Below are 16538 nucleotides of genomic sequence, written 5' to 3'. Positions count from 1 at the left end.
TGACGTGATGCAGGCAAGATCTCCAATAGCAACCGTATCCCCCATCACCTCTATTACCCCCATTACTTCCCCACTTCAACCCCCACCTCCTCCAGCTCTCTCTGGTATTGCTGACTGGTGCAAAAGAGGCAGCAGCTGTGGCAGGTTGGTCTTGTGTATTAGTGACTGATTTATTTATTTATTTATTTGCCCCCACTTTGCTCCCCAAGGAGCTAAAATGAAGAGAAGCACCCTAGACCTCTTAGATTCCCATAACATAGCATCTAATTATAGCTGCTGGCAGGAATAAAGAGTGAGAGGCTCATAACGGCTCCCACTGAGCAGAACTCCCACACTAAATTACAGCTGGACTCTAAAATATTGTAAGGAAATACAAGTCCTGGTGAGATGTTATGGAAATGCATTAATAATTCCACAGGAGGTAAATAACGCAGTAGCATCTGAGGACAACAGATGGAAGGAGTTTAAAAGTATTATTTATTGTTCTGGAGACAGAATCAGTAGCAAGTTTATAGGTTCACTTGCCTAAAACGAACAACTATTAAAGCCAACAACAGTGCAACAAATCCACGTTCATCAAGGTTATGGTCAGCTTTCATTTAAGCTGCTGATTTAGTTTTACCTTTACTTTAGGGTTACATCACTGGCTGAGCATCAGTATCAACCAATATTAATGAGAAGGAGTGTTCTGGTAGCAGCGGCTGATGTTTATCTCTTGATGCATACGTATACATCATATATACCAGTACTGATATTCTTGGCTATTTTAGGCTGGAGTTAGCAGTAGTCTATTATAAATGAGCTGTTCCTTATAATTTATTCAGTCCTGTTATATTAACAAAGGTGGATTCATTGATCATTTATATCAGTGGGGTCAAATGTGTGCACTTTTATCATTGGTTTTCTTAATCTACAGTACATATATATCAAAAATGGTTTTCAGGGGATTTAATCAATATCACAGTAGCAAAGGGTCGGTAAAAATATATGGAAGTGACTGCCGAACAGGTTAATGTAAGAAATGAATCAAATGAAATATAATTATCAGGATAAATGCCTGCAGTTAAACAATGTGTGTGTGTGTAATGTAACCAATTTGGTGTATTAGCTTATCTTCGTTTCTGGCGTTGCCCACAAATTTGATTTAAAATATCAATAAAATAAAAAAAATGAAAAACAGGGCAACAAAGCACTATTCTTTAACCTGAAGCAAATTGAAATAGTTCAACATAGGACTTTGTTATATCTAGTTTAATGATCTGGTGCTATTTGGGTCACGCAGCATGACAAAAGCAACAGCCACAAGGCCAGATCGTGAGGTGTTGGAGTGTGGTGCTGGACGTTGGCATGGCACCTGAGGATGTCACGAAGGAGGTTTTATATTAACCTTTCTGCTGACCCCCATAGAAAACCCTGCAAAAAGACTCAGCGCCTCCCATCTACCAAGATTTCTTTTCCTCTTTACCTAAAAATGCACATTTAGTGCTTACATTTTCTTTTCTTTTTTTTTTCAAATAAATGCCATCCTCAACAGCTCATTCTGTTTCTCTATCAGTACAAAGACTTCTTTGTCAGAGTCAGACTCTCTGCTGAAAGAGACACAAAGAAAAAGAAAATCAACCCACCACCACCATTTCTGCCTGAGAGCTACATTTCTGAGCATTTCACATGATCTTAAAGGAACAAAAGACTTCTTGTCTGATTGATTTTCTTTGTTGCTAGTGACATCTAGTGGGAAGTTACTATTATATGATGTTACATTTACTTGAGGATGGAAATATGAACAAAGAAAATTCATGACTCCAGGTTTAGGTATGTCAGTATTTCTATGCCAAGTCTCTTCAGTTTGCAGAAGATAAGTTCCTAAAAGGAAGCCGAGCTTTGGGATTTCCTTTTTTTTTTGCCTTTAAGTACCAAAAATACACTTTCCTCTTCTATTTATCCCAATATTACCACTTGTAAAAAACTCATATATGAAGAAGGGCTACTTCCACAGTTATTATCTAACACAATAAGTTAATGACCATTTTTACCTTTAACAGAGGGGTCAGGTCAGCCATGGGAGACCATGTGGATTACGTCAGTGTTCACAGTTTCTTATTTCATGACTGTTATGCAGGGTGGACGCTACATTTACCACCTGGTGTTTCTCGACTAGCTGCCACCACACTGCCCGACTTAATGTAGTTAGGTTAAGCTTTTATCGATGGATAGCTAATATTGTGTCTGTTACTATAAGAATAATGCCGTCTCTGTTGTCCGTGCGCCGTCTCTGCCAGTCACCCTGTGACCTGCCTGTCTGACTGTATAGCATTACAGTATTCCCATTTTCAGAGTGGAAGCTAGGGCAAAAGATCCCTAAAATTAGCAGAGTAAGTGGCCTGTCTCTAGCACTACCCTGCAGCAGTGACGTTAATTGCACTCTATTTATATTTTAAGAGTGCAGGACTCTGAAAGATCAAGTTTCTGTTATGCTTTATTTCAGGGTGCTGGAGTTTATGTGAGCAGTAGAAAGCCTGTGTAATGAGAGCTCGCAGATTTTGTTTTTGATACGTGTGCACTCCAAGATAATGTCACTTCCAGTGTCCAAATTAGATCATTTCATGGACCTGGCTGTCACAATGGCATGGTAAGGCTGTTATGTCCTGCTGCTATCACAATGCAAACGCTGCTGCCATGTGAGCAACAGCGCTCAGACTGAATAATTAAAATCAAGACATCGAAAACTGGGATTCATTTCCAGCTTTCCAGCCTAAGTCAAGAACAACTCTCATTCACATTTTTGCACACAGACAAGAGCCACAGGAACGCTGAGCCGACATACAGGGATTCTGTTGTGATACTGAATTTTATTCAGGCATCTCCAACACACTTTTAATCTTGAGTTATCGCAAATCTGCTGGCAAAGACAAAGGCAGCGACAGTTTAGAGCCTGAATGTAAGGTGTTTAGGATCTTCCAGAGCCTCTTCAGTGTGTATTTCAACTTTTTAGTGGTGCTTAACACAGACTGACAAATAAAATATTGCTGAAAACACAAGAAAAACAACTAAATATAAGACTGAGATGCAGGAATGGCCAAAGAGCCATCTGTTCCTTTTTGTTTTCTGTGAACTGCATCTGATGTTAAAGGGAAAATTCACTGCAAGGCAAAAACCAACACATGATCCTCGACAGTTGATTTGTGCCTTTTTTTTATAGCGACGAGAGCGCGCTCAAAGGTCCGTCGTTGTCCCCGCAAACGTCATGAGGCTGCTTCTTTTGCGTTAACTTGGATGTCTTTCTTGTGGATTTCATAATCCTGGGAGGAGGCACGCAGGTACGCGTCAGGCTCTGTTAGAAACTGTTCATTCAGACATAAGTAGAAATTAAGAAAACATTCTTAGATTTAAATATTCAGAAGATACCAAATTATTGTTAAAGAAGCAGCCCCAATCATTTAAGTCATCATATTAGGATGAACATGTACAACAGAGGGGAAAAAACCCCAAAAAACAAAAACAACATGTAAATCGTGTTCATGCAGCGACTTTTAGCTTCACAATTTTTGGAATAATATTAACAACTGCATAGGTTATCTTGTTTGGAGACTGGGGAGTGTTAAATAATGGCACCTGTCTCTCTTTTTTTTTTTTACTAAGTCAGACGGTGCAGCAGGCTGACAAAACACTGTCACAGTCCAGTCAATGTTCTCCTCAAGCTCAGAGGTTCATGTCTGTAACTTCATATTATTACTTTTGCTTGTAATCAGGAAGAAAACATTCATTGCTTTTGCCATTTTGCCACCGGTTTACAGTTTGTAACGGAACATTTGGCACAGTACTTTAAACACCTTCCCAGCGTCAGAGAAACATAACAGATGGTACACCGAATGCGAACAAGTAGAACCAGGCACAAAGAAAAGAAAAAAAAAATGCCAGCGACTCGTTGAGTTTGTTCAAATATTTCCTTTCTGAATGAATCTGCTAAACAACAAGTGAGCTACCACAGTCACACTTCATTTTCATGCATGTTATCTGGCTACTTTGATCAGATGCTTTGTGTCAGAAAGAACGAGCCCATTTCTCATACACTTCAGCCACTAGCAAACCCACACAAACCCCCATCAGCTTGTACCGCTCCCTTTTTGCTTGTTTGTTTTAGAGGGAGACACTGAGAGGAGACGCAATAGAGTCTATATGATGTTAACGTTTCACCCGGCATTAAGTAGCAGTGGAAACCAACAATCACCTTAAAAGTCTGTGTTAGAATAAAGCAACAACTGACCAGACCTCTGGCAGACACTTAAGCCCAGAGGTTGGATGTTTATTGCTATTGGTTTGGTCTGATAAAAACGTTGGTTACAGTCAGCAGTGGAGCAGAAGTCAAGAGGAGACTTGTGTCGAGCAAAAAAACCCCAAAAGAATAGTTTGTGTCAGGTCACAGTAAAGAATAGGCGAGAACGGGAAGAGTAGTTGCTGGGATGCCTCTTCATTAGAAGGGGGCGGTTGATGCAGAAGTGGAAGTCAGTGCAGCTCAATGAAAGCCTCCATCTCTTCAGAGATGAGTCCCCTGTAGGGCAGTCTGTGCTTTTCGATTGCACGTGCTGCCAGGCACTGAAGGGTGACGTAGTTTAGCGGGTAGAGGGCCGGGTGCCCGCTGCTGTGCTCATCCAACAGCTCGTAGGCCGTCTTCCTCTGTGCATTTGTGGCATCGAAGTGAGCTCCAGCCTTCATGAGGAGCGCTATAATCTCCGGACAACCGTTGTTAGCAGCAATGTGCAGCGGTGTGTTGTTCTCACAGTCCCGCGAATCAACGTCCGCGCCGCACTCTAGGAGCAGTGCAGCCACTGCCTGGGAGGGGAAGCGGCCTACCGGGTAGCGGCCGACAGATGTCGTTTCCTTGTCTACGGCCATGTGCAGGGGGGTGAAGCCGCTCCGCCCTCGGGGGTTCAGCTTTAGAAGTCGGTACACCGTGTGCTTCTTCTGGTGCTCCTGCTCCGGGCTGCACTCGAGCTTCTCCAGTAGAAAGATGAGGTGGAGGATGATGGAGAGGGCTTTGGTGAACTGAGGAGCTTCTGGGGGATTATCCCTCTGTGCCACAGCTCTCTCTACCTCCCTCACGCTTTTGCCCAACACAGTCATGAGATCATGGAAGGTGATGCGTGTTGACAGCGAGCCTTTTGCCCGGTCTTGAAGAACAAACGAGAAGAGCTCTGCAAAAGACAGGAAACTTGAGGCTGTCATGGGACTGAGAGGGTCCAGGTTGCTTTGCTGCATGTCTAAAGCGTACTTCCACAGACTTATGCAGCGCTCAAAGTTGCCCGAGTCAGCGTATACAGCTCCCCTATAGCGGATGTAATAAGACGTGTCTGGGTGGGACGGGCCCAGGATGCGCTCACGAATCAACAGGGCCTGCATCCTCATTTCGTCCGGGTCGGTGATCAAAGCCTCGAGTTCCTCTGCAGTGCACACCTCCTGTGCGCAGCCATAGGCGGGGATCGGGGGACCGGGTGGGGGCTTGGCAAGAGAACCAGTCTTTTCCCCTGGCTGCCTCAGCTCCATCGCCCTCCTCCAGTACCTCATGGCGCCCAACAGATCACGCTTTTTGTCCACAAAAGTAGCCCCTAGGAGTTCAAGTGCATCAATGCGCTCCTCTCTGGAGGTACGAGGCTGGTGGGCGAGGTACTCCACTATGTTGGTGTGACCCGTCACGCTTGCGGCCAGGAGCGGGGTCATCCCGTATCCGTCTCTCTCCATGCGGGCACTGCACTTCAGCAGCATCTTCATGATGTCCAGACTACCTGACTCGGCACAGTCGTGTAGGGCAGTGTTTCCTTTCACACTCTTGCGGTTAACATCCGCACCGCGATCCAGGAGGAACTTGGCTATCTCCTTGTGGCCCTTATAGCAGGAGATCATGAGGCAGGTGTGGCCGTGGCGGTTGGCGACCTCCATGTCGGCTCTGTGCTCCACCAGGTAGCGGACGATCTCCAGGTGACCGTCGAAGCAGGCAGCTCGGAGCGGCGTTGAGTTAGTTAGTGTTGCATTGTTTACTGAGGCACCGTGTTTCAGTAGCGTCTTCACCACAAGGAGGTGACCGGCTGCCGAAGCCGCCCAGAGCGGCGGAGCCCCCTCGATGGTCTCGCCGTCAAAGTTCACCGAACCCCCGAGTTCAACATTCGCTTTACAATGTTCAAGGAGGTAGTCCACCACCTCTAAATGTCCGTATCGAGAGGCTATCAGCAAAGGGGTTCCCCCCTGTGTTTTCTCCTCAGCCAAAGCCTCCAGCTCCTCTGGACTTTTGTTGCTCAGCAACTTCTGGATAAGTTTCAGCTTACCATCTCTGGCCGCGTTGAAAACCGCCGTCGATATATCCATGTTACAGGCTCTGTGCTGCCTCGCTGGGCTCCAACTCCATAACCACCCGCGGTTGGGGAAAAACGGCGCCGACTGGTTTTAAATAGCAGAGCGCTGAGATCTTAGTTTGGACTCGGTTTCTAGCTCACATCTTTCTGCCATTTTGAGGGTGCTGTCAAGATGGCGTCTATGTTGTTTGACAGGTCTGTGTTTACGATGACGGTGAGGCATTGTGGGTGATGTAGTGTTGGGGGAATTTCCAGTTCTCAAGAGCAGGAGGCGTTTCCTGGAAGATAAACTACATTTCCCGTGATGTGTGTCAGTTAAAGAGCTGCCAGCTGATGGGTTCGTTTGTTGTGGTGATCGCACCAACAAAGCGCAGTGTTTCCAGCTGATTCCGCGCTTATAAAGCAAGTATACCCGAAAAGAGTTGTAATGAAAACGGTAGCGGCTACTTATAATAAAAGTCGGTGTAATCCACCCGCTGGTGGAACATATGCTGTGTTTGATATATAGTTTAGTCTCACAAAACTGTACACCGTTATTATACAGTACTGTGCAGAAGCCTCGAGCCGCCCTTCATTTCTTTATATTTTGCGAGGAAAAAGTATATATACAAAAACAAACAAAACTTCGAACAGAATCAATATTTGTTTTGCTTTTCAACTCAGCCTTAATTGAGCTTTCTTTCAATTTCTTTAAGTAGTATTCAGGAATAGGACAATCAAAGCTCTTATCCGGATGTTTTGGTTCATTGTCACGCTAAAAAATAAAATTGGCACCAATCAGTTTCTTTCCATGTGGTATTACATGGTGGATGAAAATCGTTCTCCATGTTTTATTGATGTCTTCTTCATACATATTAATGATGATTTGAACAAAAAAAAAAAAGATAAAGAAGGGAAATTTGGATGCAAATATGCATTCATCACTCCATCAGACCTGTTGCCACTGATTTTCAGTCCAGGTGCGTTCTGGCGTACGTCAGCCATTTCCCCCCTGTTTCCCTTCCTTAAGAATGGCTTCTTGACAGCCAACCACTGAGTCCTTGTGATGATGTGTCATTGAACAGCAGATGGATGAACCAAAGGACCAGACGCATCTCTCAGGTTCTGTGTCAGGTCATTGCTGGATTTTTTCAGATACTGTTCATTTGCTGTAAATAGTTCTTTTGTCCTCCACTTGGTCTGGTTTCCTCAAACATTTTAAGGACACCCTGCACATCCTGCCCAGATGTCACATTTGTGCCTGAAAGTTCCCTGGGGCTCACCTTGTTACCTCTGTGGGATCTTCTTATGCATTTTTCATAGAGTCAGTCAAAGTAGTTGTTGTTTTTGTGACAGTCTGAGAGCAACAAAGCACCAAAAGAGACCATTTAAAATTTGTTCTCTAGTTCATCCCTTAAGATATGTATCTTAGGTCAGTTTTGAGAAAAAACGATGAAAAATAAATAAATAACAATAAAAATAAACAAAACAGATAAACAAAAAACTCCTGTTGCAGGCAGCTGAAATGTTGGATTCTCCTCCTTTAGACAGCTGCGTTGTGCCAAACTGTGACTGTCTGCATGCACATTTTGAATGCGCATGAATCCTACCAGCTCTTAATTCAAATCAGGAGTTTCGGTCAGTCTGAATTAAATAGCATAATATTCTAAATCTAATGATTATCACCGAATAATCAAATGACAGAATCCTATCTCACAGGCAGCGAGGCCTCCTGCACTGTGAGCAAACAGTCACCATCATCTCCTACTTGCCATTAACTATGACTACATATTACTTTGGAAGATTATCACTTAGGTTAATGTCATGGGGATAACACCGTTTTAAATTTGACAGCAGGGATGAGATTCATTTTTAGTTAAAAAAAAATCCAAATGAAAACAGTAAGGAGCTGGAAACCTACACCACTGATCCCAACAGTTGTTAGGTCACATCACTCTGTCCTCCTACTCAACGCCAGGGGCCAGAATATTGACTTAAATGTTCAGTGCCAAAATCTGTAGCCTACGTGCTTCATATGACTTTATCTTATTTGTAAAGTGGAAACTGGAAACATATAACATATGTATAAATACACTGTGGCATGGAGAGTTGCTATAGCTGATGGTTAAAACATTAAATGAATTCAGAGGATAAATGCTGCTACACGGCAGTCATTTTCAGTCCTTGCATACAGTAAAACATGAAGAGGAAACGCAGTCTGAATGCAAATAAAAGCTTCCACTGTGCTTCTCTTTTAAAGCCTCTTAAAAATATCATTTCCAGTCTGTCTCATGAAATCATAAAAGTATAATTTTGGGGGGGAAAAGACATTATTTGGTCAAATTAATTAAAGCTTTTATGCTTACATAAGTGTTTGTTTGTTTTTTAAGTCGTCAGAGCTGAATATTTTTTTTAAAAAGCATCTGACTGTGCTGCAAACAGTCTGTTAATGAATAAGGAGATTTTTGATGGACCCTGGTTGCCGTGTGGAAATGTCTTTATGCATGTGTGAGAAGATTTTCCAGCGAGACCCGCAAACCTCAAACCAACAACTGCACTCACAGAAACAATCAGGACTTTTAATTTCTGCTTTTGATTACCTCAAGTTAAAAACAAAAAAACTCTTCATCTTCATTTGATTGTGTAGGCTGTTGTTGAGCTCTGGATTTTTTTTTCCAGTTAGGAGGTTATTAGATGGTTCAAGTTTCATAATTTCCCTTCTTGAGTATTACCACTACGGCAGCTAACACACTTAATTTTCTTTCAGTTTTATCGCTCTGCTCTTGAGTTTGTAGGAAATGCATCTCCTTTTAGCTTACAGATGAATGTTTCCCACAGGCTGATATCAGTGAAGAAATAGGGGTCATCACTCTTGTGCACAAACTTGAGCGTCGTCTCCCAAGTTTTTACATTTTTAATGAAATCCTGGATTATTTTCTGCTCTGGGTCACCAAACTGTCTGCCTGATATATCGGGGGGCAGGTGGTGATTGAAACAAAGGCTGTCTCAGCACTTATTTTATAAAAATGAAGTGACGTTTTGATGATTTAGCTCACTTGCATGTCATTCTGCTGTTGCACCAGCAGAGGACGCAAAAGTCCAAGTTTAATATTTTTTTCTTTTTCTTTTTTAGTAGTGGGACTTGTGCCATGTATGTCTGCCAAATGTACAAGTGTGGATTGCAGTGTGTCTTCTACATTTTTTTTATTATCCTATAGTAGCACAAATACATTTCCACTTGTCAACCCAAATGTTGAACTCATAAATCGAGACCTAACCTCCCTGTGCAGACGGATTATTTCCAGAGAAAGACAGTGTGTGCCAGTAACTGTGATTAACACCAGCCTTCTTAATAACTATTTGAAACTCACTGGAGGACTGAATAGGAAACATGCTTTTAAAATTAAACAGGGATTTTGAATGCACACAGAAACAATATTGGGGTTGGGGGGGTATTTGGAATCAAAAGGCTCACAAATGACACCCAGCTTGTGCCTGGCTCAGAAGACCCCACCTGAGGGTTGTTTGCAATAATTTAAAACTCGAGTGAGAAAATGAGAGGTTTATTATCATTTCTGGGGATTTCATGTGATCCTGGGGATTAATTCAAAGACAAAAACCACAGACAAAAAGTGCAAGGCGAGACAAAAGCCCTAGCATGGTTTTTATTCGTGAGTTCAAAAGCATATCACAAAACAACACTCATATCAACATTACATTTACTAGCAATTAAAATCGAATATCTTCCCTATATATAAATTCTCTCAAGCACACAGAGCCATTATTAATTTCCACAGTGACGTGCAAATGCTTACAGATAATATCACCGCATTCATTACGAAACAATAAGCAGCTCCAACTTAAACAAGATTGCATACCAACTGATATGACACTGAGCCACAATACAACGCTCATCGGTGAGAGTAAAACTGTTTGTAACTCAATACTCAAAGAGAAATACGCACAAACGAGGATCACAGCCCCACTGTTCACATAGTCACTTCACTGATAAGCCTATAGGTTATTGTGGGCTGCCCCTAATTTTGAATTTGAAGAATTGGCAAAGCGAGACTTTAACAGAGACCTTCATTTTTTTCTGTGCGCATATATAACCCAGTGTGGAAGAAACATCTTCCTTGTCATCTGTGTGCTTGCTCCTGTCCAGTATTTGTCAGAAGGGCGAGGTGGGATAAAAAGACTGGGGGCCCTCAAGGTGTGGACCAGCTCGTGTCCGCCAGTCTTGACAGGGGCTCCCTAGAGGCCTGCGAGCAGCTCACTGAGCAGCACTTCTCTTTCTCCAAGAAGCACATCTCTCTTCAGGCTGGTTCCTTTGTTCACTACCTTTACTTTCAAGGCCAGAGTCTTTACCTGTGCCTGAGGCAGAGCATCGAAAAAAAAGTCTTCGTTGAACACCGGATTCCTGCTGTTCTTAATGATGGTGCTCCTTTGTTTCTGCTTCTTACCAGGATTCAGGTAGAGTGCTACGCAGCAGTTGATGCTTTTAAGGTCTGTCTGCCTGTCGTAAAGGGCCTCAGCTGCGAGCACGCGCACCCTCAGCCGGGCTGCCTCCCTGTCATAGTGAGTGCTCAGCCTCAGTTTCCCCCCCTTATTGAGGTTTATAGTGTGCTCGCGCTGACAGAGGTCCGATGCCGCTGCTCCCCTCAAGCCACCGCTTTTACATCCACGGAAGGCGGGAGAGGGAGGGCAGCGCATTCGGCGGCGCTGCATGTTGGGGCTGTTGTCTGCTGAGCTGCATTCATCAGTGGAGAGGGAACTGTGGCGTGCCAGGGAGCGTTTGGCACGAGACACCTTGGGGGAGAGAGGAAAAGCAACTGTAAACATACAGAAATAAACCTCTAGCTGAATCAAACTAGGAGGAAAAAACTGTTACACACTCACTGATGATTTTGAATTATACATCGTGGCCATACATGAGCATATAGAGCACAAGTCCTCACCTTGGCTTGTGTCTCCTGTGTAATAGAGCGCAGGAGAGAGGCAGATCGGGAAAGGAGAGGTGAGTTAAAGGGAGATGACTCGGCTGAGGAGCAGGTGTCACTCTCACCACCGCTGAAATAGCGGTAGGGGTTGGGGTCAGCCGGGGCCAGTAGGGTTCCCCCTTGGGAGCGCCTCTGGGAGTTTGGGGAGGTGAGAGGGCTGCTGGGGTCGCTGTGGAAAAGGCTCTCCTTGCGTCGGGTATGAGGAGACTCCATCAGGGTGGAAAAGCCATAGGAGGTCTGAGCCTTTGGGACATATGGCAGAGACATTGCAGTCTGTGACTGTGGGTCAGCATTAGTGTTTACATCAATACCGACCCTGTCCATAGATCCAGCACCAGGCTCATCAGCGCTCTCTATCTGGATGATGTGCCGGTTGGCTGATTTCTGGAGATTGCGGGAAAAGAGGCGAGGGCTGCAGGGGTTCTTGCCGCTCCTAGCTCTGGGGCTCTGGCTGCAGATGGCATGGTCAGAGGCTGAGGGTCTGATTTTGGAGCAGTGCTGAGTTTCTGGGGTGACAGATTCTTCTGGGGGGCAGCAGATAAGTTTGGGTGGGATGAAGAAATCGGGAATCTTCTCTGGAGTGAGTACATTGGCATACACAGAAACAGGAATGGCCTCTGTTGTCTGCGGAGGCTGGGATTGAGTCCCACTGCGGAGCTTCTCCAGTAGCCACATGCCTACTCAGACGCCCCAGCTAACAGTTTTTCTATTAAGAGAAGAGTGATGCACAGAAAAGGCAGATAGAATCAAAAGAAACGCATCCATTGATCGGAGTTCAAACGTGGGTTCCCAGAAGACATTAACCCTAGATCAAATTTGTTTTGCCCTTTACACCTCAGTAGAAAAATACGCTTCAGATTCAGCGGGTGAGTGAAATGATGACTAAACCTTTAAACCAGAAGTAGCATTAAAACAAAACAATTAAAAAAAACGCTTATCTAACCAGCTACAAAGAAGAATTTAATGAATGTGGAATTAGTGAGAACACGAGCTAAAATTAAATTTCATCTAGATAATTTAAACGAACAATGCGGAAAAAAAACGTTTTCATTAAGTTTAACTATTTTTTCATCACTCCGCAGTCATTTAAATCACCGAAAACGCAAATATTCAAAGTAATATTAAAAATGCATGCGCAAAGACGAGTCTAAATAACTTTTCCCCACCAGATAAAGCCAAGTTAAGTCCCGCTGCGCTGCACAGCTGCAGCCGAGTAAACCCACCTGTTGGCTGTATGACTCTTTCGCTTCAAAAATTCTGATCGCTGGCGCGCGGACTCGCTCAACCTTTCCAGACACTCTGTGCGTAAAAGGTATTTTCCCGACAGTTGGAGCCCAAGTGTGATCCACTACCCTCGCCAGTGGGAAAGGGCTGTTAGACCAGTCGCTCTCGTTTTATATGATGGGGTCTCTGACTTCTGAGCCAATGAGATGATCGTGAAGCCTTCCCATGATATTTACCATGAAACTGTTCCCGGCGCAGGCATGGAAGGGGAGGGTGGCGGTGGGGGTACTCATTTTGAAAGCTGTTGCTTCATCACCCACAAAGTGTTGCAAATTATGTGGGTTTTATATCTCACTGCTTCGTTGGATTTTAGAGAGAACACTGTGATTGCATTTGGCACTCACGTGAGAGCTAGTCTCTAATGGACTGTGAGATAGTGCACCGTGTATTACATGGGTCTAATGCATGCAAACAGGGGACCTTAATTGGACTTCCTGATGGCAAACTGAGCGTTATGTGGTCTGACAATATGCTGCATTTATTCCAACCATCTGAAACTCATTTCCCAGTGATGATGCAGGGGAAAGCTCGCGCAGAGAAACTGAAGTAATATATATTTTAAAAAGAGAGAAAGAAAACATAATGAAAAACAATTTTAATGACCATCAGAAAGCAAGTTAAACTGAGGCAAATTACCACTTAGCTCCTCCTTTCTATGCATCACATTCAACTAATGAAAAAGACCTCACAGTATTACATTTTGAAGCTTAGGCATTGAATATTTCTCTAAAATCCCACTGTTTAACCATGGACTGAGTCTGATATACTGCCAGAGAACAAGAGCTCGGATCCAATGACTCTCTGCTCTCTGTACCAAAAACTCTGACATAGACCTGTGACAAAGCTGCCTTCTGTTTCTCTCGAGATGGAACTCCTGTTGATCTGAGGAAGGCAAATCAAAGGAGAACATCAGATGAATGAAGCACAGGATACTTAGAGCTGAAACAACATGTTGAAAATATTGGCTGACAAACCCCCCAAAAAGAAAATAACAAAACAAACAAACTATATTAATATTAATAATAATAAACAAATATTCACTGCTTTACTTTCTAACCAGCCAAGATGTTTGGCCTCTCTTCATCTCCTCTAATAGCAGCATCTTCACTTTGTTGGACTTAAGTTGTAGAAATTTTCAAACCAATTAACCAATCACCAAATCAGGAACGAATCAGGAATCAAGGACGATCATCAAATTACTTTAGTATGTTTGAGTTAAGTAAAATTTTATTTCGATTTTATTTCTTATTTCTGTAGCACTTTTAAAGACAAATATCACAAAGTGCTTCATAACAAAATACCAGACCTTTAAAAAAAACACTGTAAAAACAGTATTGCTAGTAGTACTTTTCAACATTCATCCCCCCAGTTTTTTTTGACTGTGTCAGTTCACGATTTTCTCTTTTTTTCTCACTGTTTTGGATTTTATTTATATTTTCAAATTGCCACAGTTTATAAAGCTTTCAAATAACTCACAGTCTCTTCTTTTCTTAATGTAGTTGATTTAAATTTTCATTATTGAATGGCAAAAATATCTCCTCTGCCATGTGTGAGCTGGGGTATGAATGCAAATGAATGGACTATAGTAAAACAACAACCGAATTATACATTTATTTCGTGCTCTTGAAAGCTAAAAATAAAGGCATCTCCTGTGTGAAACAGAGCCAGTCACTTGCTGAGTTTTCCAAACAACATAAGGCATCTGAAATATGCCAAGCCTGGATAGTAGATCTGATCACAAAACTACAAAATTACATAATCTGAAATAGGGGAAGTCTAAGAAAACAAAACAAAAAAGAAAGACAACTCTGAAAGCCTGAATGTGGTCAAGACACTTTTCCTGAAAACATTGCATTTGTTCAATTGTAACCATGTACTGCTCAATAGATCTACAATATTTAATGGTAAAACAAATAAATTAAAAAAAAAAAACCCTGAACAATGCAAAAGTAACATTAATTGACAATTTGCCTTTGTCTTCTATCTGGGCCTGTTTTTGTTTGGAGACAGCCAAATAAAAAAAATAAAAAAATAATAACTCAACCCACAGTGTCTTTTGCCAGGTGTTAAACATGGAGGTGGATCTGTCATGGTATGAGCAGCCATCTCGTAGGAGTCATTTGGACCAGTCGGTGTTCTGCAGGGTTTTAAAAACGGCCAATAAATACAAAGCCATTTTAGAGAATCAGCTGAATACCTTGGAGATATAAATATTAAAGCAAAAATCCACAATCTAGCCAGACCTTGCCAAACATTTCTAATGTGTGTATGATTTGTTGTTTTCACTATTTGGAAAGTCTGCCCATCATTATACATTAAGTCTATCAGCAAAAGCAGATATAAGACTATATGTGTGTTTGTGTACGTGGCCTTACGTGACAGGATCATTAAACTGCTGTTGCAGTTAAAGGCGCCGTAGGGTCTGATACATGCATCCTTAAATCTTCTTGTGGTCAGAATCGGATCTGCTTGGCTTGATTCACAGTGAAAAAACCTTTGTCTTTACGTTATTAAACCACTGAATTTATTTCCATGTCATTTGCCTTTAAAAGACTATTTCTTTTCATCACAGTTTAGTCAAAACCTCAATCTGCACAATTGTGAACAACAGGTCTTACCGGTTGGACACATGTGCGCTGTACCTGGGAGATAAAAGCCAATTAGTTTTTAACATTTATTTCAATGTATATACTTTCAAGTCATTTGATTATTATAGTTATTAACCATTTTTCTCATAAAAACTGCATTCAGAAAACGTGAATTAGCAGAGTAGAGAGTAGGAGAAGACATTTGAGCCTTGGTATAAGTTTTGACCTGATCTAATTATGATAAAACTCAATAAGTATTTTCAGACATATATTAAGAGATGATATTTAATATTTTTACTGCCTGACAGCAGACAGAGGGGATTCACATGGAAAGCAGAGGAAGAAGGCGTGTGAGAATGATCTGCGTTCACCATTTTTCTGGATGTACAGCAAGAACATTTATACTTTAATGCTTAAAAAAAAGGAAAATATAGTCTCACGTGACCCACCAATGCAGATGTGTGAAATTACTCAACAATACTCAAGAGTCTCAGCTGTAATTTGTGCCAGTGGGACATTTACAAAGAACTAAATATAGGTCTGAAATAATTATGTAAATGAGAGCCATTCATGCTTTTTTTTTTCTGAAAGTAGACCGTTGTCAATTATAGATAAATGATGAGCCATTAGATTTGTATGAATTATCCACTGGTCTAGCTGTGAACGCAGACATTAAGCCAGACAACTATTTACTGATCCCATTTGGAAATGCATGTTTTATCCCTGCACGGAGTACAGACATGTACTGCAACCGAGCAGTCCAGTAAGGTTTTCAATTTATTCCATAAAAAACACAAAATGATAATAAGACCAAAAAAAATATGATGATAGTGGATAAAAAGCATTGCAACTGTTTAACCATACATTCAATTCAATTCAATTCAATTCAATTCAATTCAATTCAACTTTATTTATATATCACCAAATCACAAGAATCTTTATATTGTATGGTAAAGACAGTACAATAATACAGGTAAACCCCAGCAAACAGATGATCCCCTATGAGCAATCACTTGGCAGCAGTGGGAAGGAAAACCTCCCTTTTAACAGGAAGAAACCTCCAGCACAGCCAGCTTCACAGAGGAGCAGCCGTCTGCCGTGACTGGTTAGGGATGAAGGGACAAAGAAGCACTGTGGAAGAGTGTATCTCAGAGAATAGCAGAGCGAACACCTCTAAATGAACTACTACTATCCATCCATCCATCCATCCATCCATCCATCCATCCATCCATTCGCTACCGCTTATCCTTTTCCGGGTCGCGGGGGGTGCTGGAGCCAATCCCAGCTGTCATAGGGCGAGAGGCGGGGTACACCCTGGACAGGTCGCCAGTCTGTCGCAGGGC

General features: G+C 42.4%; 2 protein-coding genes across 3 annotated transcripts; both read right to left on the bottom strand.

Annotated features, from left to right (window-relative positions):
- Positions 1-2829: 2829 nt before the first annotated feature.
- Positions 2830-6557, bottom strand: fem1a (fem-1 homolog a). Its single transcript, XM_005721126.1, has one exon. It carries the CDS (start codon positions 6355-6357, stop codon positions 4504-4506), a length of 1854 nt encoding a protein of 617 aa, XP_005721183.1. The 5' UTR covers positions 6358-6557; the 3' UTR covers positions 2830-4503.
- A 3406-nt stretch (positions 6558-9963) lies between these two features.
- LOC102208728 (C2 calcium-dependent domain-containing protein 4C-like) lies at positions 9964-12918 on the bottom strand. 2 transcript variants are annotated; one of them, XM_005721124.1, is made up of 3 exons: positions 12547-12918; positions 11282-12029; positions 9964-11132 (listed from the first exon to the last, which is right to left on the bottom strand). In XM_005721124.1, the coding sequence occupies exons 2-3, from the start codon at positions 11996-11998 to the stop codon at positions 10578-10580; spliced, it is 1272 nt and encodes a 423-aa protein (XP_005721181.1). In that variant the 5' UTR covers positions 11999-12029; positions 12547-12918; the 3' UTR covers positions 9964-10577. The 2 variants fall into 2 exon arrangements, with proteins under 2 accessions (XP_005721181.1, XP_005721182.1); XM_005721125.2 differs by lacking the exon at positions 12547-12918 and adding an exon at positions 12490-12527.
- Positions 12919-16538: the final 3620 nt, after the last annotated feature.

The sequence above is a fragment of the Pundamilia nyererei genome, unplaced genomic scaffold, assembly GCF_000239375.1.
Source record: "Pundamilia nyererei isolate P.nyererei 1_Seehausen unplaced genomic scaffold, PunNye1.0 scaffold00004, whole genome shotgun sequence".
Classification (NCBI taxonomy): domain Eukaryota; kingdom Metazoa; phylum Chordata; class Actinopteri; order Cichliformes; family Cichlidae; genus Pundamilia; species Pundamilia nyererei.
Note: the sequence above shows the minus strand (reverse complement) of the source record. Positions and strands in the feature narration are given on the sequence as shown.

Bases quoted from the DNA above. Each gene is read 5' to 3' on its own strand.
- fem1a (XM_005721126.1), bottom strand. From the start codon at position 6,357: ATGGATATATCGACGGCGGTTTTCAACGCGGCCAGAGATGGTAAGCTG.
- LOC102208728 (XM_005721124.1), bottom strand. From the start codon at position 11,998: ATGTGGCTACTGGAGAAGCTCCGCAGTGGGACTCAATCCCAGCCTCCG. The intron at 11,133-11,281 runs GTGAGGACTTGT...CTCTCCCCCAAG, and splicing joins CACAGGAGACACAAGCCAAG to GTGTCTCGTGCCAAACGCTC.